Source organism: Odocoileus virginianus, chromosome 21 (assembly GCF_023699985.2).
Source record: "Odocoileus virginianus isolate 20LAN1187 ecotype Illinois chromosome 21, Ovbor_1.2, whole genome shotgun sequence".
NCBI lineage: Eukaryota > Metazoa > Chordata > Mammalia > Artiodactyla > Cervidae > Odocoileus > Odocoileus virginianus.
This window is the reverse complement of record NC_069694.1, coordinates 55,198,281-55,224,286: the sequence shown is the minus strand read 5'-3', so window position 1 is coordinate 55,224,286 and position 26,006 is coordinate 55,198,281. Positions and strand designations below refer to the sequence as shown.

General features: G+C 36.2%; 1 protein-coding gene across 1 annotated transcript in view; it reads right to left on the bottom strand.

Moving 5' to 3' along the window:
• Positions 1–26,006, bottom strand: part of LOC110128809 (bifunctional heparan sulfate N-deacetylase/N-sulfotransferase 3) — a 175,726-nt gene that overhangs the window by 6,378 nt on the left and 143,342 nt on the right. Inside the window, exons 9-13 of the mRNA XM_070452380.1 lie at positions 25,663–25,786; positions 21,596–21,770; positions 17,885–18,055; positions 16,391–16,500; positions 2,581–2,683 (exon numbers count right to left, since the gene is read on the bottom strand). Of these exons, the coding sequence (XP_070308481.1) occupies positions 2,581–2,683; positions 16,391–16,500; positions 17,885–18,055; positions 21,596–21,770; positions 25,663–25,786 (683 nt within the window). The remainder of the gene's footprint in view (positions 1–2,580; positions 2,684–16,390; positions 16,501–17,884; positions 18,056–21,595; positions 21,771–25,662; positions 25,787–26,006) is intronic.

Below are 26,006 nucleotides of genomic sequence, written 5' to 3'. Positions count from 1 at the left end.
AACACATCCTATTTGAGAGTCTAATATGTTCAGGCCAAAAATTACTAGGACAGAATTCAGTGATATGCAGAATTTATTGTACATACATTGTTATCTGATGATTATTCAGAGAGGGTACTATTTTAGATGGCAAATCAGAGAGAATATATGCTAATATATGCCAATGTAGTCCATTTCATGGAAATTCACATGAAATTAATGTAATAAAAGGAATAATAATGTATACTTCTATAATATAAAACAGGATAAAAGAAGGAATCATATAATTCAGTATCAGGTTGCTTATTGGACTATTATCAAAGAAACTATTAAGTGTTTTTGATTTGTAGAGGTAATTGACTAAGTGGTTCATTCAAAATGTCAGATTTTATTCCTTTCCTATAATATATTTTGATAAACAAAGCCAAAGTGGAAGCCAAATAATCCACCAAATCTTAATTTCCAGGATCAAATGTATCCTATGATGTTTTGGTGATACTTGTGGGAAGGGTACTGTTGTTTTTTTCTGTAGTAGAAGGAGAAGCAAGCAGTGTGGTGACAGTACTGCTTACTCGAATCTGTTCTACGCATTTGTGTTTTCACTACCTCCAGGAAAGATGCCTTACTCTCGCCTCCTGTCTGGGCATTATCTGTATGAAGTCAGCCACCCTACTCCCTCAAATAAATCCATATGGATTGATATTGTGATATAATAAGAAAAATAAATTTGGTTTTGAATCTGGCTCCAGCAGAGAGCTCCTAAGAACCTTGTAATTTCCTGAGTTACAGGGGTGAAGAGTGTCTTTTGTTACATACAGTACGTTCCTGTAAACTTTGCCTAAGTTTATGCTAATAAAGTGACTCTTAAGGGTCCCTAGATAACTTCAGACAGGGCTGGTTGCTAGAGGAGAAGCTCTGGTGCTCAGGACCCTTCTGGACCTTTTCCTGTGTCCCTCTTCATTTATAATAACAGAAAGCAAAGTATTTCTGGGGCATGTGAATCATTATATCAAATTATAAAACTTGGGGAAGAATTCTTGGGAAGCCTTGATTTGTAGCCAAGTTGGACAGATATGTGAATAACTTGGGACCCCACTACTTGCTACCAGAATTTGAGGGGGACAGTTTTGTGGGACTGAGCCCTTAATCTGTGGTGACTGTATTTAACCCTGGGTGGTTGGTGTCAGAATTGGATTAAATTATAGGACACCTACCTGGTGTCTGCAGAAAATTACAGAATTGCTTAGTATGGAATACCCACATATCTGATGTCAGAGGTGTTTGAGAAAAAACATTTGAGGAATGTATTACATAGAAACCTTATTGAGAGACATGGAAGTAGTGATATCCTGAAAAGTTTTGGTTTTTAATCTTTCTCTACCATAGAATTTAATATCATGTCTCAGTATGTGTTTGATGGGAGTAAAATAAAATGCTAAGAAAGATGTTCTACAGTGTCTTAAATGTTTTAGTTTCAGTAAATATACAGAGAAATAGCTTTGACACACATGAAAATGAAACATTTTATATTGCTGTCTTTTGAAATGCTATGGAAATCGCACTTGAATATTTATTAATGTGTATTGTTTTCATAGCGCTCTGAAGGTATATTTTAATAATCCACCAAAGAAAACTGTAGTTCTGAGAGTACCCTCTGTTTATCAAAACAACAGTAAGAATCCCCACAATGTATTTTAGATAGAATTTAATTATTAGTGAGGACAAAACTCTGTATTAAAAAGGATTCAGATAAGTTCAGACCATGTTAGGATTCTCAGACCACTGTAGGATTCTTAGTTACCACAATATATTAAACATTGTGGGAAAACAGTCTCAAATAATGTTTTAATTTTTGAGTTTTTTTTTTAATAAAATCAATCTGCTTGTGTTCTTATGTCCAAATTGCACATTAACTGGACTGATTATGAAATCAAAGCATTAATAAATTGTAATATATGTGTAGTAAGCTTTAAAGTGAAAATATAGGGCCAACAAAGTGGGAAAACTGTAGCTTTAAGTGACCACCATGGCACCATTTGGAGCAGAACAAACATGACATGTTACATGTCTATTGCAAAGTTTGGGTGTCTCCATTCTCCAGAGCTTAAATTACCTGCTAGTATGTTATACATCTGGGAAATATATTAATTCTTTAATCTTATTATCATATTAGCAGTTCAAAACTCAGTATGCCAGTAATTAATATTATTATGCAGGCCACATTTAGCACTACAGAGTGACTTAGTGAAAATAAAATCTTTTGGTCCTATTTTTAATTTCCAGTTGATACATTTCCTGCCCTGGTTTCAGTTAATATTTTTAGTGCTAAAATTTCTGTGAATGTATCTCTTTTTGGAATGAGATGTTGCCTTCTTTGTTCTGATTCAAAATGGCAGATTCTATTGTTGGCCTTTATTCTCACATGACAGGTAATATATCACTGGAAAAATCAAAACAAGCAAGCAGGATGAATCCAATCCAAATGTTACTTTTTATTTTTAGAAAGTGAATTTTTTACTTTAATCATTTTTCTAAGAAAATAGAGATATTTTTATGTATCATTTTGCTTATTTAGTTTGTATTTTTAAGCTCTATACTTACATCAGGATCCATTGGAGGGTATTTTCTTCCTTTGCTCTTTCCAAGGCATTTTGTTTTACCTTCTTCCAGTAACTGACACCAGAAACCTTTATGAGAATCAAACCTTAAAAAAATACAAAGAGCAAAATAGTAGTTTTCGAGCAACTAATATAATATACTGACCAAAAACATGGAATATTTTAATTTGGATATTAATCTATAACTGAGGAAACTGGCATATTTTTTGACTACATCACTTTACATAAAGTCTTTTGGCATACTTCTGAATTCTCAGTCCATCTGTCATCTTGTGAGTTTGCCAGATTTCTAATAGAAAAATTGTCAGCAGAAGGTCTCCTATTAATAGAAATTAATAAGCCTACCTCCTTCATCTGGAAGGAAAAGTTTTATGTTTCAAGCCCATTCTTTCCTTTTGCAGGGTTTAAAAATGACACATCAGGCTTCATCCGTATCTGTGGATTTACCTAATACTTCTAACATGTGATTACAGGTTAATAGAAGACATAGGGTTTTGGTGTGTCATGGAGTAATTAATTTTAGAATTCTCTAGCTATAATCCATTTAATTTTTTTTCCAAAGACACTTTCTTATTTTGGTATGAGCTCTGTATTAAAGTAATAACACTTATAAATGAAGATTTTATGGTATAATTATAATAAAAATAATAGTAGCACATTAAATTTATATTTTAGTTTACCAAAATATTTCATATAACTCTTTTTCATTTGAGCTTTCCTTATAACTCCTTAATGATATGGACTATAGCATTTGTCCCATTTAGTGGCACTTAGCTTAGTGTTTGGCTCTTTGTGAACATTCGCCAACTGTTAGCTGAATAAAAAATGAGAAAGAAGGAAATGTTTGTTGAGGTTTATCTATCTTGGACTATATACTTTTTAAGTATGCAGGTGATAACTCAAGTCTGGGCCTCCTGACTCTAGGTCCAGGGCCATTTCTTCTTTACTGGTCTCTGGTCATGTTTTGTATTATCATTCATTATGAATATATAGTAATTTCCATGCTTGACTGTAAAAGTGACTGCTAACAGTATTCATGATTCTTTCACTTGCTTTTGTTATTCAGTGATTCTATTGCTATAATTTCTTCTTTATTAGAAATTATTATCATTTAGGAGCACGTTTTTCTTTTGTCTTCAAGCCATACCACTCAGAATGCTGCATCTAAATCTTTCTTAAAATTATAGTGTAAACAATGAACAACTGGAAATCAAAATAAAAACATTTAATTTAGCATAAAACATGAAATATCTAGGGATAAATTTAACACAAAATATGTGCAAGATCTGAAAACAGTTGTTAAGAGAAATTACAGAAGACACAAACAACAGAAGAGCTATACTGTGTTCACAGATCAGAAGACTAAATATTTTAAAAATATCAGTTCTCTCCAGATTTATCCCCACTCCAGTATTCTTGCCTGGAGAATCCCATGGGCAGAGGAACCTGGTTGAGTATAGTCCATGGGGTTGCAAAGAGTTGGACACGACTTAGCGACTGAACGACAACAACCAGATTTATCTAGAGAGTCAATGTGAGTTCAATCAAAACTCCAGTGGAATTTTTTGGGTAGAAATTAAAAATATGATTATAAAATGTATATGGAAATAAAAGCTAACAGTTTGTTTTAGACAAGCCAAAACAATTTGAAAGAGGAGATCAAAGCTGGAGATCTTATACTATTTTATTTCAAGATTTACTATAATGCCACAATAATGAAGCCTATGTAGTACTGGAACCAATGGATCAATGAACAAAATAGAATCTACAAACAGACCAACACATCTACAGTCAACTGATTTTTAAAAGTAGTTCAGTGGGAAAGGACAGTCTTTTAAGCAAATGGAACTGGAAAAACTGGATATCTACATGAAAAATATGAATATCAATCCCAACCTCACACAGTATATGAAAATTAACTTGAAATGGGTTATAAAACCTAAATCTAAGAGCTAAACTGTAAGAATTCTGGAAGTAAACATAGAGAAAAACACATATAAAATTTTTGTACCTTTGTTTAGGCAAAGATTTCTTAGGAAGAATGGTAAAAGAATAATGGTAATTTTGAATACATCAAAATTTAAAACTTTTGCTTTTCTAAAATACTCAAGAAAATGAAAGGAAAAACCACAGGTTGGGCAAAAATATTTGTAAAATCTATATCTAATAAAGGACTTATATTCAGAATACACAACTGAACTCAATAAAAAAGATGACATTATCAGTAAAAACTGAGTAAAAGATTGGAATAGACACTTCATCAAAAAACACAGATGGATGATCAGTAAACAAATGCAAGTTTACTCAATATTGTTAGTCATTAAGAAAATGCAAATTAAAAATCACAAATGCAATATCACTAGATACTAGAATGACTTAATTAAAAAAGGCCAATACCAAGCATTGACAAAGATGTGGAACAGCTAGAACTGCTAAACTTTGTTAGGAGGAATTTAAAGATACTATAGCCACTCGGGAAAATTTCTTATAAAGTTAAATATGTAATTACTTTACAACCCACTAATCCCATTTCTAGGTATTTACCCAAAAGAAATGAAAATATATGTCCATACAAAGATCTGTACACAAATGTTCATGGTAGCTTTGTTCACAGTACTCCCCAATGAAAACAACCTTATGTCTATCAACTGGCAAAAGGATAAATTAATTGTGTTATATCCATAAAACAGAGTACTATGTAGCAATAAAAAACCCCAGTTACTGATGATGTAACATCATGGAGGAATGTCAGAAGTATGCTAAGTGAGGAAGTGGAAGAGGGGAAAAGATTGACAGCAAGAGAGCATGAGGAAACTTTTTCTTTAGAAAACTTTAAAAAGAACTTCTTTCTTTTTCTTTGTGATGCTGTATACATGTTTATCACAATTCATTAAACTGTACAATTAAAATGGGTGAACTTTATTATATGTAAATTACACATCAATAGACCTGATTTAAAATTAGATTGTGATTGAATGTGTGATTTAGAGAGTAGTCTTTGTAGCTAATCTTGTAGACTTTGTAACTATAGCCCTATGAGAAGAAGGCAAACCTATATCTCTGTATCTGCACTGCTTTGGGTATTAGAGACACTACAGGATTGCTTATATCCCACTTGCGCAAAGCCCATTTCAATCATTATTAAAGTGATTATGTAGACTTCCCTGACGATCCAGTGGTTAAGAATCCACCGGCCAAAGCAGGGTACATGGGTTTGATCCCTGGTCCAGGAAGATTCCACATGCTTTGGCAACTAATTAAATTTTAAAAAATTATTTAAAAAGTTAAAAAAGTGATTTTATGGGATCAGAACACATATCAGACATGATATGTCTCTGTTGTTTATTTTCTTGTTTGAATCTGTAAGGCAACTGAAAAAATTAGTTTCATACTCAAAGGTATAAGAAAGGAAAGCATTAGTAAATCAACTAACTTCAATAAAATAAATCATTAAGAAATAAAGACTGATTGAAATAATCTACACATGAAAGCTGGGATGTTTTAATGCAACATTTCTGAAAGTCTGCTATTGACATAATTTTTTTTCATTAACATTTTGTCATTAGTAATTTCCATAATTGAATTCTGACTCATTCAGGCCAGGTATTATTATGATTTTTGTTGTTGTTAATATACCTAACTGTAGATACATCTCTGGGTCATACACATACCTTATATTAAAATGAGCAGTCTTCGGACATAATGTTTCTTTAAGGAACATTAAACTTCACGCATATTAAAATTAAAAATCAAAATAAAAATAGATTTTTCTTTCACCTCTGGTAATTGATTACATCTCATGCAGTGAGCTGTCATGCTGGACTTTACTGAGAAAAATATGTGTCTGTGTAGCTCACACCTAGCCCAGACATCTATATGCATAAGTTCACAGGCAGTGGTATAAGTGTATCATAGTGGAAACTAAAAGGAGAGGAAGGTAAAGGAAGATCATATTACTTTTAAGGTTGACTGAGAAGGTGAGGGACTGATGTTGATGAAGGACCGTGTAAGCAATTCAGATCCCAAGTGAAGAAGCTTGACAGGAGATGGAGAAAGATCTTATTCCAGTCTTTTTATATCAGCAGCGTCCCTCAGGACTACTAATATCTGGTAGAACAGCAAGGAAACAACCTTTCCATGTAGGCACTGGCAGCTTGTCCTTTCATATGTTCCTAACTAGTGCTGGCTAGGAACATTTTGGAGAAAAATTAAGTGTTGTTTAGCGTCTCTCCGTGTTTATCCCTCCCTGGAGGTAAGGTTACTTTATCATTATGTCCCCAGAGTCATGACATAATATTGTCATTCAACAAATCTTTGTTGAATTAAATTTAGAATAAAACAAGAATGGACTGGTACTTAAGTTTGTGTGAAATATTGCTATCACCTGGGGCTGTCTAGAAATAATTGGAAGAGACTTGTGGGCAGGGACAATCAAGATTCTCCAGTGACTCAGCTTCCAAATGGTAACATTCTCTTTGTTAATGAAGATGTGACCCTTATCTTACCCTTGGGCAGGTGAATTCCAGGTAACATTCAGATTATACTTAGGTGCAAGGCTGTTTGAAATGTCTTTACACTGAATTGTTATTTTCATGAATGAATACTGAACTGTGTGGATATGCCAAATTTTCTTAAATCTGTTTACCAAACTGGTTCCAGCTTTAGGCTATTATGAACAATGCTGCTGTGAACAATTCTTTGTGAACATAGGTTTTCATTTTTTTGGGGACAGATTCATAGGCATGGCATTGGATTATTTGTAAACTTCTGTTTAATTTTTAAGAAACTGTAAAACTGCTTTTCTGAAGTGGCTATACATTACTATCAGCAGTATATGAGGTTACCAATTTCTCCACATTTGTGCCAATATTTGGTATTGTCTTTTGGATTATAGCTATTCTAGTGGTATTTTGATGTGGTTTTAATTTGAATATCACTAGGATTATACATTTATTATGCATAGTGACAGTGTGTCTGTAGATGAATTATTTTTATTTCTTTATTTTTAGTGTATTTCAAAATTTATCCTGTTTTAATCAGTGGATAGTATTCCATTGGATGTATATATCACATTTATATTTATTTTTAATTGAAGTATAGTTGATTTCATGAATCACCAAAAATAGTTCTTCAGGCACTGGATCTATCAGATCTAATCCCTTGAATCTATTTGTTACTTCCACTGTTCATGACATTATACAGGTTTGTGACATTGTACAGGAGTCAGCGATCAAGACCATCCCCAAGAAAAAGAAATGCAAAAGGGCAAATAGTTATCTGAGGAGGCCTTACAGATAGCTGTGAAAAGAAGCAAAGTGAAAAGTAAAGGAGAAAAGGAAAGATATTCCCATCTGAATGCAGAGTTCCAAAGAATAGCAAGGAGAACAAGAAAGCCTTTCTCAGTGATCAATGCAAAGAAATACAGTAAAACAACAGAATGGGAAAGACTAGAGATCTCTTCAAGAAAATCAGAGATACCAAGGGAATATTTCATGCAAAGATGGGCACAATAAAGGACAGAAATGGTATGGACCTAACAGAAGCAGAAGATATTAAGAAGAGGTGGCAAGAATACACAGAAGAACTATACAAAAAAGATCTTCATGACCCAGATAACCATGATGGCATGATCAGTCATCTAGAGCCAGACATCCTGGAATGTGAAGTCAAGTGGGCCTTAGGAAGCATCACTACAAACAAAGCTAGTGGAGGTGATGGAATTCAAGTTGAGTTATGTTAAATCCTAACAGATGATGCTGTGAAAGTGCTGCACTCAATATGCCAGCAAATTTGGAAGACTCAGCACTGGCCACAGGACTGGAAAAGGTCAGTTTTCATTTCAATCCCAAAGAAAGGCAATGCCAAAGGATGCTCTAACTACCACACAATTGCACTCATTTCACACACTAGCAAAGTAATGCTCAAAATTCTCCAAGCCAGGCTTCAATAGTACATGAACCATGAATGTCCACATGTTCAAGCTATATTTAGAAAAAGCAGAGGAGCCAGAGATCAAATTGCCAACATCCATTGGATCATAGAAAAAGCAAGAGAGTTCCAGAAAAACATTTACTTCTGCTTCATTGACTATGCCAAAGCCTTTGACTGTGTGGATCACAACAAACTGGAAAATTCTGAAAGAGATGGGAATACCAGGCCACCTTACCTGCCTCCTGAGAAATCTGTATGCAGGTCAAGAAGCAAGTTAGAACTGGATACGGAATAACAGACTGGTTCCAAATAGGAAAAGGAATATGTCAAGGCTGTATATTGTCACCCTACTGATTTAACTTATATGCAGAGTACATCATGAGAAACGCTGGGCTGGAAGAAGCACAAGCTGGAATCAAGATTGCTGGTAGAAATAACAATAACCTCAGATATGCAGGTGACACTACCCTTATGGCAGAAAGCGAAGAAGAACTAAAGGGCCTCTTGATGAAAGTGAAAGAGGAGCATGAAAAAGTTGGCTTAAAACTCAACATTCTGAAAACTAAGATCATGGCATCTGGTCCCATCACTTCATGGAAAATACATGGGGAAACAGTGGAAACAGTGAGAGACTTTATTTTGGGGGCTCCCAAATCACTGCAGATGGTGACTGCAGTCATGAAATTAAAAGATGCTTGCTCCTTGGAAGAAAAGCTATGACCAACGTAGACAGCATATTAAAAAGCAGAGATATTACACTGCTAACAAAGGTCCATCCAGTTAAAGCTACGGTTTTTCCAGTAGTCATGTATGGATGTGAGAGTTGGACTATAAAGAAAGCTGAGTGTTGAAGAATTGATTGTTTTGAACTGTGGTATTGGAGAAGACTCTTGAGAGTCCCTTGGAGTGCAAGGAGATCCAACCAATCCATCCTGGGGGGAAATCAGTCTTGAATATTCATTGAAAGGACTGATGCTGAAGCTGAAGCTCCAATATTTTGGCCACCTGATGTGAAGAACTAACTATTGGAAAAGACCCTGATGCTGGGAAAGATTGAAGGCAGGAGGAGAAGGAGATGACAGAGGTTGAGATGGCTGGATGGCATCACCGATTTGATGGGACATGAGTTTGAGCAAGCTCCGGGAGTTCATGATGGACAGGGAAGCCTAGAGTGCTGCAGTCCATGGAGTCTCAAGGAGTCGGAAGCAACTGAGCAACTGAACTGAACTGATAGTTGACTTACAGCGTTGTGTTAATTTCTGCTATATAGCAAAGTGACTCAGTTCTACATATATATACATTCTTTTTTATATTCTTTTCCATTATGGTTTATCCTGGGACATTGACTATAGTTCCTGGTGCTATATAGTAGGACCTTGTTGTCCACCCATTCTATGTATAATAGTTTGCATCTATTAACCCCAAACTCCCAGTGTATCCTCCACCCACTCACTCACCCCATTGTTGTTGTTATTCAGTCACTGAGTCATGTCTGACCCTTTGCAACCTCATGAACTGTAGCATACCTGGCTTCCCTCTCCTTCCCTATCTCCTGGAGTTGTTCAGGCTCATGTCCATTGAGTCAGTGATGACATCCAACCATCTCATCCTCTGTCGCCCCCTTTTCCCTTGCCCTCAATCTTTCCGGGCATCAGGGTCTTTTCCAATGAGCTGGCTCTTCACATCAGGTGGCCAAAGTATTGGTACTTCAGCCACAGTCCTTGAATGAATATTCAGTGTTGATTTTCTACTCTCAAGAGTCTTTCCAGCACCACAGTTTGAAAACATCAGTTCCTCAGTCCTCAGCCTTCTTTATGCTCCAACTCTCATATCCATACATGACTACTGGAAAAACCATAGCTTTGATTATAGGGACCTATGCCAGCAAAGTGCTGTCTCTGCTTTTAAAAACACTGTCTAGGTTTGTCATAGCTATTCTTTCAAGGAGCAAGTGTCTTTTATTTTGTGGCTGCAGTCACCATCTGCATAGCTTTTGGAGCCCAAGAAAATGAAATCTGACACTATTTCCACATTTTCCTCATGTATTTGCCATGAAGTGATAGGACTGGATGCCATAATTTCATTTTATGAATGTTGAGTTTTAAGCCAGCTTTTTCACTCTCCTTTTTCACCTTCATCAAGAGGCTCTTTAATTCCTCTTCGCTTTCTGCCATTAGAGTGGTATCATCTGCGTATCTGAGGTTGTTGATATTTCTCCTGGCAATCTTGATTCCAGCTTGTGATTCATCCAGCCTGGCATTTCCAATGATGTAACTCTGCATTTAAGTTAAATAAGGAGGATTCAATATATAGCCTTGATGGACTCTTTTCCCAATTTGGAACCAGGCTGTTTTTCCTTGTCCAGTTCTAACTGTTGCTTCTTGTCCTACATACAGGTTTCTCAGGAGGCAGGTAATGAGGTCTGGTATGCCACCTCATTAAGGATACTCCATAGTTTGTTGTGATCTACATAGTCAAAGGCTTTAGCATAGTCAATGAAGCAGAAGTAGAATTTTTTTTGGAATTCCCTTGCTTTTTCTGTGATCCAGTGTATATTAGCAGTTTGATCTCTTGTTCCTCTACCTTGTCTAAATCTAGCATGTACACCTGGAAGTTCTTGGTTCACCTATTGCTGAAGCCTAGCTTGAAGGATTCTGAACATAATCCTGCTGGCATGTGAAATGAGTGCCATTGTGCGATAATTTGAACATTCTTCAGCATTGCCTTTCTTTGGGATTGGAATGAAAAACTGACCTTTTCCAGTCCTGTGGCCACTGCTGAGTCTTCCAAATGTGCTGGCATACTGAGTGCAGCACTTTCACAGCATCATCTTTTAGGATTTGAAATAGCTCAGCTGGAATTCCGTCACCTCCCTCTGCTTTGTTCATAGGGACGCTTCCTAAGGCCCACTTGACTTCACCCTCCAGGATGTCTGGCCCTAGGACAATTGCCTCCTTGGCAATTACAAGTCAGCTCTCTATGTCTGAGTCTGTCTGCTTCATAGAGAGGTTCATTTGTGTCATATTTTGGATTCTGCATATAAGTGATATCATATGGTGTTTTTCTCTCTCAGACTTACTTCACTTAGTATGATAACCTCTAGTGGCATCCATGTTGCTGTAAATGGCATTACATCATTCTTTTTCATGGCTGAGTATTATTCCATTATATCCACGCTGCATCTTCCTTATCGACTTATCTGTGGATGGACACTTAGCCTGTTTCCATGTCTTGACTATTTTGAATAGTGCTGCTGTGAATGGCTGCGTGTATTCTTTCTGAATTATAGTTTTGTTCAGATATATTCCTAGGATTGGAACCCTGGATCACATGGTAATTCTATTTTTAGTTTGCTGAGGAACCACTATACTGTTTTCCATAGTGGCTGCACCAACTTACATTCCCATCAACAACGTAGGGGGTTCTCTTTTCTCCGCATCCTCTCCAGCATTTATTCGTAGACTTTTTAATGATGCCCATTCTAACTGGTCTGAGGTGGTACCTTACTATAGTCTTGATTTGCATTTCTCTAGGAATGGAGTCTTTTTATAATAATGTCTGAGACAACTTAAAAAACTCATTTTAAGGTTTCAGTTTTTTAAAGGAAGTACTTCCTCTTGTTATACTATTCATCAGTAAAACTTCACAATGTTATTTTTCTCTGTTTTTTTGTGCCAGTTTGAAGAACTTAGTAGACTGGCAGTGCAGGCTATAGAGGAATAAGTGTGTTTCAGTCCTGCCTCCTCAGCTTACTTTTGAGTGACTTTTGGCTTGGCTTTTCTGTGCCCCAGTTTTTGTAGCTGAAAAAAGGAGCTAATAGTACCTAGCACATAGTATTGTTATATGTAAAGTATTTAGAACATATAAATGTATACTGATTTTGAAATGTTATAACCACTTTTAAAACAAATTTATATGAAATTGGAGTAGATTATTTTCTTCCTTTTCACTTAGCATTTCCAACTGTTTCACAGGTCATCTAAGAACCAGCAGATTTTAGCTACTATGACTGTTTTTTGCTACCAAAATAGTTTTATTTTGACACAATTTTACTCAAACTCATCTAAAATGGGAAAGGATTCTTCGACCAATAGATTTGGTTGCCAGAGGAAGTGATATTAGAAACAACAGAAGCAGCTTCAGTTCTTTATGACTCAGGTAACCCCATCCATAGAACAAAATACACACACGCACAATCTTCCTTTAACTCTTCGCCTTCAAATCCTTACTGTCCATTTATTGAAGTTTTCATAGTAAATTATTATTAAAAATTCATATAACTCAGTCTGGTTTCATTCATGTTAGTGAACAGGTTAACTGAGAAATAGAGATGTCAGGTTCAGTAAGACTTGTCACAGTCACTGATGCCTGGATATAATTGTTAGTGGATATATTCATGGGAAAATTAAAAGTTTACATCTTTTCATTTTAGTTTATAAAGTTTATAAAAAACTTTCATTTTCATTTATTTTAGTTTAATTTAACACATATATAAACTGTATGTGCTAGTTCAGTTTAGCACAATGCCACATTGAGCATTGTTTTTCCGGCTTTTTCTTAAATGATTAGACAGCTTAAATTCTACATAACACATAATATACAAGCTAAAATAATGTTGGTATATCAATCCTATTTATAGTTTAGTGATTACAGTTATGATGAACAAGACTTGTAAAATGTGAATTACTTATTTGAATGAGAAAACTCCCATTCATATTTTTTAAAGCTTATACTGCTTATTTCCGATAACAACCACACTCACTAAGAAAATCTGATTTATAAAAACTGGGTTTTTTTGGTTGCACTGCACAGCTTGTGGGATATTAGTTCCCTGACCAGAGATTGAATCCGTGCCCCCTTCATTGGAAGCATGAAGCCTTAACCACTGGACAACCAGGAAAGTCCCAAGAAGATAAGATTTTTATGTATTCAGTATATCATCTAAAATCCATGATGACAGTACTAAGTCATTTTAAGATATCGACCATCCATTACTATATGAAATTTGGAAGTCTTGAACACTTCTGTAGTGACTGTGGAATGGAATAAATAATACTTTTAATGATGGAGATTTATTGCCATTTTTCTTGAAAATAATTTTGAAACTGGAACATTTTTATATTGAAGATAACCAGGAGATTGTAGATCTCTTACACTGGAGTACTCTTTCGTGCCAAAATTGTATGGTAAAACTTTTGCAGAGGCCTAGTTTCATTGATTTATTGTATTGTGTGCAAAGAACTGAATTTATGTCGTTCGTTGAGAATTCATATCTGTTTGCAGTTTAGTACAATATCAGAAGGCTTTAAATAATTTTGTAAATACCAAAGAGCAGGAAAAATATAAAGCAATTAAAGACATCCCTGAGAACATGAATTTTGTATACCCAGTCATATCCAACATGTCCAAAGCACCAGAGAAACAACTTACCAGTACAGTTATTCTAACAAGAATAAGTAAGTTTTGAGGACAGGATTCAGAACAACTGCAAAGGGCATGGGTGAAGGAGAATTCAGACCTAAGTCAATGACATGAAATTCCAAATATTCTACAACAGGTACACTGCTGTTTTTTCCAACGTGTGTCAGGCCAACTGATTGACAAGAGAATATGAAAAGAAGCTGAATGGCAGTACATTATCTTTATCAGCAGGGTGAGTGCTTGGGCAGCCCTACTGGACCAGAAATTGTGGTTTCAGAGACTACACACATCTTATCTTGCTACTTCACCCACTGAGCCCCCAACCAGGCTACAGACCATATAAGGGGTAATTTTAGTCAGACACATCCCAGGTGCAAAGTGACCCACAGTTCTTTGTATATAGTATTTTGCTTTGGTATTATTTCCCTTAAGTTTACACTCCCTTTACTTGGCAGTGGAGGTGAATAAAAAGCTTGCTGCTGAGCTGGATACAAAGGGGACAAATACACAGCATGGAGGTCAAGGACCATTCCATAAGAAAAAAAGATTATGTCTTTATAAAATACTCCCATTCTTCTTTCTGAAATGCAGTGCTTTGCTATATACTCTATAAAAAAGATCCAAAGATAAGTCAACTTGAGTTAGAAACCTGTTTAGAAAATAAAAGCTTTCTTTTCTAAGAGATACTTAAAAAGACATAAAGCAGAAAGTGGGCTCGAATTTCTAACTGAAGCTAAAATCACTCCATTTTCTTTAAGGTCAAGCTGAAAGTTAAATACCTGAGGCTAGTGTCTGTGTTGGTACTTCAACTAAGCTCACCAAAGCTCTGATAGGACTCACACTATAGAAAAGATGAAGGTCAGAAGATTAACAGGAACAACAGAGTAAACGACTCTTAGAGAGGAAGCTCAAAACTCTCGAGTTCCACCTACTCCTTTGTCCTCTGAATCAAAATATCTCTCTTACATGTGTGTCTCTACATATGATTTGTGCAAGATGTTTGCAGTATTTGAAGTTGTCTGCAAACCTTTTACTGTAAGGGATGGTGAAAAGTAAAGGAATCCTGTATGTTACTTTCTAAACTGCTACAGCATGAAGAATACCATGAAAAGAGAAAATGAGTTGATCTATACAACTGAGCTTTATACTGAGAAATAGAATGGTAGAGTCCCATACTACAGTCTTAATTGGTTTCTTTAAGGCTCAGTCTGTAACCCTAAAATTATATATATATTACATATATATAAAATACAAAATTATATGTATGATATAAAATTATATATCTATATAATATAACATTTTATATTACATATATGTGATATATATATTACAGTGAGAGCCAGGTCCACGGCTCATCCTACTCAGGCTGTCTCATTTGCTTGTTCCAGTTGCATATGAAATAGGAAGAAACACATCCCTCACACACCTGATTGCTGGGCTTCCCAGGAAGCTCAGTGGTAAAGAACCTGCCTTGCCAAGCAGGAGACGTGGGTTCAATCCCTGGGTTGGGAAGATCCCATGGAGGGAAGCACGGCAACCCACTCTAGTATTCTTGCCTGGAGAAGACAGACAGAGGAGCCTGGTGGGCTACAGTCTGTGGGGTCGTAACGAGGTGGACACTCACAAGGAGTTGGACTAAGTGACTAAGCAGCAACAACAGTAGCATAAATGGGCAAAGCCAGGTGGAGGTTTTATTTAAAATGTTAGATCAAGTCCAGAGTCAGGATTAAAGTGAGGCAAGAGAGGCAGGTACCTTGGCCACTCACTCTCAGGTATCTATGGGGTCCTTAAATCCTTGTTGCTTTTCCTGTGTCACCCTGGCTCCCACCCTGATGGAACTTACTACCTAAGAAAATCAGTGGGAACCAGCAAAAGAAAACCAAACCAGAGCTGTAACAGCTGAGGCCTCTGAAGAAGAGGTGACAAGGTTAGTCATACAGTGGGTAAAGACCAAAAAATGGAAGTATGTGTAAGCGTAATAATAGCACCTCTCTCTCTTATTCAGCCACCTATGGGTTATTTCTTGCTCTGTGACGTTTGTTTTATAAATTACACAAAAGGGAGAGGAGTTCATAAATCACCCGGTTCAAGAGGTCTTTTTATGCTTCCAAGAGTCTCAGTACTGTCTGGTTAAATAGGCTTAGTGCTTCCAGCATCGTTTCAGTAACCGCTTTTAAGGTTAGTTGTTGCTTTTAAGACTTAAAACCCTTTGTTCCTCTCTTTTCCTTCCAGAGAAGACTTCCCTAGTTAGAAATCAATAGAGGATTTTGGACATTTCATAGACAAACTGTTGACATGTTCTTTCTCAAGTGGTTAACTCAACTGGAAAATAATCGGTATATAAGGGGCAGCTAACTCAATAGCTGCATCACCAAACTACAACTTCTCTAAAATCAGTTCTCTGCTGAAACTTCAATAAATTAATTAGACTATAAACTTACGTTAATGCTTCTGAGTAATTATAATGAGGAGAGACTCCTAGAAACTTCTGTACTTCATCCATCACTGTAGCAGGATCAGTTCTTAGCTGTTGCCCATCAATAATTAGCAGCTAAGTGACCAAGGAAATAAAAAAAAAGACAATGCAAATTGGAAAAAGACATGTAACAGCATGATACAAAAATTCTGCACTTTGAATTTATTCCATGAAAGATACTGTACTAAGGGGATTTGCATTCATTGTTGTTAAGACTTAACCAGGCCATCCTCATTAATGACATGGAACAAAAAATAAATCACACTAATTAAATGCATTCGTGTGTTATAGTTTGAGGCATCCTGCAAACACTATGAAAACAAAAAAATTTGAGGGTACCAAGAAAGCTTAAGAAAGGTGACTATAAAATCACAAATGAAAATCAAGTTTAAAAACAGATAAAGCAATGATTCCATGATTCAAGGTGGGAAGGAGATTTGTAGGAAAGAAGAAAAGTGACTGGACCAGGTACCATGAGACACAGGACATATCATTATCCATGATTCCAGTCAAAGGAGCAGCACTGTAAAGTTTTTAGAAATTCTTTGATAATCCATTTGGAGAAAAAGGTAAGATTCCTAGAAAACCTTAAAGTAAACAGAAGTTCCTCAACAGACTACAGGGAAGAATTTGCTTGTTACTCTGGTGAGGGTAGGGGGTGGTCCCAGCAAGATAAATGATAGGGGATGGTGATGAAGGGCCATAAAGCCTGGAAAACAATTCCTGCTCACACATCTTCTCCAGTGTTTCTATTTAGTTTACACCAGCATTGTTCATTAGAAATTTCTGTGTTGATGGGCATACTGTGGGGCTGTGGTATCTAACTGATGGCTATTGAACATCTGAAGTGTGGCTAATGTGACTGAGAAACAGTTTTTAATTTTATATAATTTCAATAGAAATTTAAACAGCCATATATGCTTGCATGTATGGTATCATTGTGGCTAGCATGGTTCTAGACACAAAGGTATCCACTGTGTCTGATGTGGTCAGACTGCTTTATGCAATCCAGTGTAGGGGCTGGTTTTGTAATCTAGGCTAACACTGAGCAAAAGAGAGAAACAAGGACGCCAAGGGAAACACAGGACTTGTGAAAAATCCAGCAAGGTGGTTCACAGGGAAATAATGGCAGTGAGAGCCAAACAGTGTTTGCCTTGTTTGGTTAAGAGGTTCTCAAGCTTTAGTCTCAGAATAAGAATCAGGAGTATCAAGCTTCTAAAGCTGTTAATGATCAGGAAAGGCATGCACTAGAAAAGAGGGCAGGGAGAATTATCCTGAAATACTTCTCAAAAGAGAATTCGTTTTTCTACCTCTGCCTGTTATTGTCTGCCAGAGTCTCAATTACAGCTAAAGAGTAAATGCTAGTCATGTTTTAATGAGTAAAAATGTCCTATACCCTAAGGCAAAGTCATTGATTTAATGAGACTGTACTATGATGAAGATTCTTATCGCTCAATACCTGAAAGGGGGGGAAATAAACAAGCCATCTCTCTATGTGGCTGGCATACCACCCTGGGACCAAACATCTCTTCTGCAAGGCTCTCAGCTCAGAGGGTGCACGGGGCCCAGCTGAGATCACTTCGTAGAAACTGAATCTCAGAGCTGCGGGGTCTTCGTGTGATCGCTGATGCTATGATGAAAAGGTAGATAATTAAACTGACTTGAACCATAGGCATAAATAATTAAAAACCAATCTCTGCGACAAGTCTCAAAGCTAAAGAAAGGAGTGCCTCACTGAGGGAGAGTTATTTGTTTTGCAATTAATAAAGGATGAAAATGCTTGGAGCATCAGGCTTTAAAATTACGACACTGATGAGAGTATATTTTTGAGAATTATTTTGTATAGGCGGAATTCTTCTTGATATAATTTCTTAACCAATTTTTCTGAATCATTTCCATAGTGTGTGTGTATATATTTTATTCTGAAAGTAAACTTTTGAAAGTCGCCTTAACACCCCCCCTTTCAGCCCGTAAGAAACCACTTATCATGTCCAGTTAATATCCATAATGTACAAAACACCCTGCCAGTTCTGCCACGTAGTTTTGTTCCATCTAGTAATGCAGTTTTAGATGAGAAAAACCCTATGGGCTACTCAAGTGGAGAAACCGGTGAAGACTCTGACATGTGCATTATCTGAAATCCACAGCTTTTATCATATACACTCCAGCATCTAAAAGCCAAGATTATTTTACCTAATAGCAACCTCTGTGATGAATCAGAACCACTTACTGTATAGAAAATGCAGACAGCAGCAATCCTAAAAGGAAAGCACTTCATAATGGCTCAGGCTCAGGCCCAGGGGTCTGAGGAAATCACCTTTTCCCTAAATTGACCAATAAATATTCAGGCTTAGTGGTGGGTTTGTGAATGTTTACCACGTCTAGTTGAATAGCAAATTTGCTGCAATTGAGATTCAAATTACTATACTACAAACTCTACTAGACTTTGTTAAGGCCTGCATTTTGCCACTGTGGAGTGATTTATTTGTAATATTTAGGATGTTTTGCTAGCTTTCAGCCTTGAAGCTTCCTTTTTCAGCAAATTCTCAATTTTTCAGGGGCTAAGTGGTTGCCAAGCTCCAATTTTCTGCTTTCTCTTTGAGTCAATTAAGGCGTGTTTCTTTTTTCTCCAGATACCTAGTGGTTAAGGTAAAAGGCGCAAGATCAAATCAGTCAATTTGCTGTATTTTTGGTTTAAAGGATGGTTCTAGGAGTTGGGCATGACTGATTTGTGTGGAATTGTGGATTTCATTTTTCCAGGATGTCTCACTCCCTGTTACACAGATTATTATCAATATGCCTGTTAAGATCCCATGACCTTTTCCTAGTCTGTCCCAGCCATGAAGCCTTTCCTGATAATCTGTTCTTTCTTTAGTGAACCTGGAAAAATGGCTTTTGTTTAAAAAAAGGACTCTATGCTGAGTAACTTTGTTCTCTAATATCATAGATTGTCAGAAATTTAGATGTATGAGATCAGTGAGAATGCAGCATCCAGTCTTGCCTGGAGGATCAGAGCTTTTTGGGGTCACTTTAATTCAGAGAAGCAGCCTTATTTCCAGCTCAGGTACAGAGTTTCAGATAAAGGATTTTTGGATACAACATTCCATGTTTATCTTTAGAGTTTCTAAGGAAGTAAGTCTCTTAGTCTGTTTTTCAGCCCTGGCCCTGCTTGCACCTATCAAACAGTTCATGTTAATTTTACTTACATTTCTCCCTCTCATACAAATCCTCCTCCTCTAGGGAAATGCCTGATAGTTCTTCAAGTGTTCAGGCTCCTCCAATGCAGCCAATTAATACACCTAACTTGTTGTCCCTGGTGATCTTTATCAGGTAGGCTTTATTACTCTGTAGGAGTCTATCTGTCACTTAATACTTCCTGATTTATACACTGGTTACTTAAACATATTTCTCCAATTAGACTGAAAGCAGTCTCAAGTGTAGCATCCACATTTGTTAATTTACTTTCAAATCATACTTAGAACAATACTTTGCACGTGGTAGTCGTTAAAAGTATTTAATGAAGGGATGAACACATGAACATCAGGAGAGTGGTTTTTAAATCACAGAACTGAAGAATGGTAACTAAGGATGCTGTGCTATGCTACGTCACTGCTGCCGCTGCTGCTGCTACTAAGTCACTTCAGTCGTGTCCGAATCTGTGCGACCCCATAGATGGCAGCCCACCAGGCTCCTCTGTCCCTGGGCTTCTCCCAGGCAAGAACACTGGAGTGGGTTGCCATGCCCTCCTCCGGAAGGGGAAGGTCAGGGGACCTTCCTGACCCAGGGATCAAACCCATGTTTCATTATGTCTCCTGCATTTGGAGGTGGGTTCGTCACCACTAGTACCACCTGGGAAGCTCCTAACTAAGAATAATAGAGATTAAAGATACTGACTCTATTAATTTTGTTATGCTCTTATATTTAATATTGCTGTTTTTTATTAAACTTTTTCCATTTGGTGATTAATAAAATATCACTGAGACAGTTTTTTCCCTATTATTTTTAATATTTATTCAGGTAAAAATGTATGGCATATTAAGTTTTATTATTAGAATTTGTTAAAATTCTTTCAAACTGATCATTTCTGTGCTAGGTTCTAACCAACATCATAATGGCAGTGTTTATGTGAGAAAGAGGCTTAAAACAGGGGACACTGGCTGGGCTTTTAAGGATGAAGAATTCATATATTCTCTTTTGCTGCTAGGTTATTTCTTCAATACAAGCAGTTATTTAAGCTCTTTCAGAGTCAGGGTCATCAATCTATGGTCCATGGACTAAATTTTGCTTGTTGTTTGTTTCTGTAAAGTTTTACTGGAACACAGTTAGGCTCATTAATTTACATATTGTCTATGGCTGCTTCTGCAATACAATGGCTGAGTTGCAATCATATGGCCTGCAAAGCCTGAAATATTTACTCTCTGGACCTTTACAGAACAAAACCTCTGACTTCTGCTTCGGTGGAATCAAGTATATTTCTTATCTGTAAAACTGAGATAATAATAGCATTATATACATATTAGATGAAAAAGAATGATTTTAAATTATAACATTTTACTTTTATTTTTTTCTTTCCATTTATTTTTATTAGTTGTAAGCTAATTACTTTACAATATTGTAGTGGTTTTTGCCATACATGGACATGAATCAGCCATGGATTTACATGTGTTCCCCATCCTGATCCCCGCTCCCACCTCCCTCTCCATCCCATCCCTCTGGGTCTTCCCAGTGCACCAGCCCTGAGCACTTGTCTCATGCATCCAACCTGGGCTAATGATCTGTTTCACCCTTGATAGCATACTTGTTTCAATGCTATTCTCTCAAAACATCCCACCCTTGCCTTCTCCCACAGAGTCCAAAGTCTGTTCTGTACATTTGTGTTTCCATTTTACTTTTAAAATACAGATATATAGAAGCACACATTAATAATATTTTGTTTGCTTTAATTTCTTATTAATACATTTTATTAAATTAATCAAATGAATGCAAAATTAATAAAAACTAAAGGGAACATTTCTCTATGGAAGCAAAGAGAAATTTATTTACTTTCTTGAAGATATAAAGCTAACAAATCTTTTTTGTTAAAACCCAAAGTGGTGACTATTACTGAAAACCACCCTCCCTTCCCTAAACTCCTCCTCTACTTGCTGGGTTTTGTCAGTATTTTCCTTACCTGGTACCAGGAATATGCTCGGTCTGATGGATCAATGAGAATGGTGATGATCTTGGCTTTGGGGACCAAAGAAGCTGCCCTTTTAGGAGCTTCCTCTGAGTGGAAGTAGTTGGCACTCTTCTCAAACAGAAAATCAGTGGTAACATTAGATGGGACTGGGAAGAAATCCATATACCTAAAAGGGAATATTTCTCAAAATGAAACTCTGGTTTATACTCATACCCTGGTTAGTGAAAGATGTTAAAGGTGTCCCACAAACAAAATTAATTTGTTTCCTTAAAAAAAAAAAGCCTTTTTTTTTTTTTTTAAAGGCATTTGTCCCACAAGCCTGTTAGCAAGGAAAAAACATACAGAACACTAATAGTGTATTTTCAAAATGCTTTTCTAAATACATTTTCTTTGTAGTCTACTTAATATCAATAAAAAGGTATGGGAAATAACAAAAATGTAGATACAAAGGGATCGAGTGGCAATAATCAACCTAACTGTATAAGATGTATCTAAAAGCAGACATATTTTACTGCATGAGCCTCTGGAGCCAGACAAATATGAGTGCTCAACCAAAAAGAAAACTGGATCAAAACAAATAGTGTGTTCAGTTCAAAGGCATTTTAAACAGACTTAGACAAAACATTTTTTACTTCATCACAAGTAAAAATAATTTCATTCCCACCAGTGTGTTGCCCTTACATTCAACTATAATGTGTCAAAGGGCAGAATAGATGTGGTGTGAAAACACTGCCTGTTTGCTTATTTTTTCACATAAAGAGCCGTTTATATTGTTTAGAATAATTATAGAAGTTTAAATAGTACATATTTCCAGATATGAAATACTATCAAATTTTCTAAGGTCAGGTTCTGTGTCCTTAAATTGGGGTGAGATTTGTCACCAGCAGTGAAGACAGGAATACCTACCTGTAGCCTGAAGCACAGAAACGTAGGACGTAATGGAATTTGTATAATGTGCCATTTGCACAAAATGTCAAATAGAAGTGAATTCAAGCATATGATGATGGGTATTTCTGAAGCATCAAAGAACATCTTTTAAAGGCAAAGGGCCTTTTTAGGAACAACATGCAAATTTAACGTTTAGGGTTTCTTACATTTTCTAATAAAGGCCTCACCTTCCAGACCCACAGCGTCTCTAAATGATAAGCTGCAATGATTTTGAGCTACCAAGACAAGGTAGTTCAATAATGACTGAAAAAGAGAGCCATTAACGTTTATGTGGTGAGTTCTTTTTGCAGTGTGTTGTTTTCTTCCATTCACACAATAAAGCTCCTAGCGGGATTCCAGTTGTTACCATATTACATAATCTGGCTGGCGCAACAGAGTGATGTCTTCAGACTCAGCGCAGCACGGCAATCATCTTAAGTTTTTCTGGAAATTGCTTTGTTGGTCATGTGTCATGCTGGGATTCCTTTCTTTTAGGGGTAAAGACATGTAAACATTTCTGGAAAGTTTGATCTGCTATCTGTTCTGGTATACACTCTATTAATAGAAGGTGCCACATTTTAGGACACTTTTTAATTTAGATGCCCACGCTTGTTCCAGGGGTGCTAAGGTCATATCAGGTGTCTTAGTGGTATCTTATTTGGTCCGAGCTTGCTTATTCTGAGAAGGGTCCAAAAACCACAAAAGAAGGGCAGGAGGTACTGAATTCAGATAACTTTTGACTTCTGAAAGCTGTCCCACCTTCCTGGTAGTCCTCTATACCTAGACACTTTAGGCCCTGAAATCGTCCTCAGGCAGTTGTGGATCTTGGACCGAAAATGTATTGATTTTGTCTGACTCCAGAGGCTCATGGAAAAAGCAGGGGCCAGTTCTTGTTTGCTTATGTGCCCACATTTTTCTAATATACTGGCTGGTACTTATGGGCACTTGAAAAGTGTGTGCTGAATACACAAGATGGTGAAGAATTCAGCTTCATATTTCCAGGGTGGAAACAGGTCCACATTTGGAGAATGTGAATGCAGGTTATTCAAAGAATTGGTGAGCAAAGTAGAGTAGTTTAATAATTTGGGGGTTGAATGTGAATGCCTGCCTCATTTAAGCTTTGTTACTCCCATGACAGCTCAGCACTTTTTTTAAAAATTAAAAGATGTAAATTTTGCAACACTCCACATTTATTTGTTTCTGGGTATTTTCTAAGTGCTTTTACTCAGAGCCAGATTAAGATGTTTAGGGTTTCTAAATGTTAGCAGGGTTGTACGACCCTCCACGTGCTGCTCCAACCATCCACTGCCTCCTTAAGTGATAATAAAAAAATAATATCAAACTGTAGAATATAAAACTTAACTGTATGCCCACATCAAACATTTTTCTTAGAAATTCTGATTGCAAATCTTGGCTATTTTTATCAAAGACGGAGTTTTCCATTTTAATTTGCCCTACTTTGCTTGTGCCCTAAGCCTGTGTTTAGGTTGCCTGTTAGAAGCCCTGGTTTTGCCCAGTTCTCCAGAAAGAACAGATCCATGTCTCCAGATTAATTAACTGTGCCTGGGCTAATTCTGTAAGTGACCTTGGCACGCTGAGACACACAGACTTCAACCTCGTGGCTCTGTTGTCTTAGAGGGACTGCTGAGGCACCTCAGGGATAGGCAAGGCCAGTCTAAGCACTGAGTACGTTTGCTGTCCTTGAGAGCAAAGCTCTAGTTATTTCTAATAGATTGATATTTACAGTTGTTGTTATTTGTATTAGTTGCCTTTTATAAACACATAATTTGTCAATCAAAAGTGTTTACAATTGGGGTATTTTTAGCAAGTTATCATTAAAATCTTTAATTGCTCTTTCATTTTCTACTTATTTATGCCATCTCTTTGGAGACCACTTAAGGGACCGTCCATTTCTGTTATGGTCCCTATACACATTACTGTGTTAGGAACAGCTTTTTTCTTAAAAAAATTGAGTATTCTCACAGATATTCTTAAGTCCCAGGGAATCTAAGTATTATTGCATTCCTCTACTTCCAAAGCAGTTTTTAATCAACCCCTTTAATCTTAATGTAAACAAGGACTAAATTTTTTATTCTACTACATACAAGCATATTTATTTGAGTCAGTGGGAAAACAGCAGCTGAAGTAGTTGATGGATCCTTGACTCTCACAGCTATTATCTAATACTACGTAATTAATCAGTATCAACCAGTGTGCTGAAGAATTGGCAAGAAAATATATAATAATTAGAATATATATAAATCCTAGTAGGAGCTCAGCTTATACTCAATCCATTTAGCTTTCCGTTTGGACTGCTCACAAGCAAACCTTGAGGGCACTGATACATATAAAATAGAGATCATGCAACCTGACAACAGAAGTTAATATATAACAGCTGTATGCTAAATGACACGCAAAATGTTTATGTTCATGTCTATGGTTGTTATAAGAATTTACTTTTACATTACTTTCTGCACAAATTTGTACATTAAAAGAAAGACTTCTAGATACATTTTAGGATTAACACGTTTGTTTGTAACACCTATTCCTCCTGCATTACGTATTTTTTGTATAGTAGACATTTTAAGTTTTAGTTTTAATTAACTCTTTTCCTCAGATGGCTGATATGGTTCTAGTTTCAAAGGCCCAAAATTAAATTTTGTATATTGTTGATAGCTTTTTAAAATAGCTTTCATTACTCATGAAATGCATACACATGTCTAACTTTATTTATTTACCTTTTGTACCAAAGTAAAATAGTATATTATATGTGAACTGTAGCATCACTTTAATGCAAAGTACATTAGAACAAAAAATTATGAAAGTGTTTTCTTAAGAGTAGAAAAAAATGAAATTCTTGTATATTAGGTATTTCTCTTTTTATTTGTAATTACCATCAAAGATAATTAATGCAAATTAAAATTACACATGAGTCTTTTGAGGTGACAAATCCCTTCATAAACTGAGAAAAGTTTGTTATGAGTAATTTCTCTGCTCCTTCATGTTATTTAATCAAGGCACAGAGATAATTACTATTTGTAGCTAACAGACTTAAATGTTGATTATAAACACTAATTTAATACTGTGCACAGTACATATACTTTTAGATTTATACTAATAACCCATCTTACCAATCAATCCCCCTGTGGTAGTTATTTCTATTAAAGAACTGTACCTCCTCAAAGGTTTTTGGGCTGGGGGAGTTACTAAGGATGGAAGGATGCATAACCAGGAACAAATACAAAGCAGTGGTTCCTGAAAAGACAATAGAGGTTCAGAGATTAATTGAATGAAAACAGTTTCCTACTATTAGCATTTGAGTTGTTAATAAACTGTATTACAATGATCCAAACAGATCAAGCATATAAGTAACCCTTGAATTAAATTGAATAGATAACCAGCATCTTAAGAAACGAATTCTAAAAAATGAGGACAGTGTTAGGTGAGAAAAGGCCTGCTGTAAGAACAGCAAGAA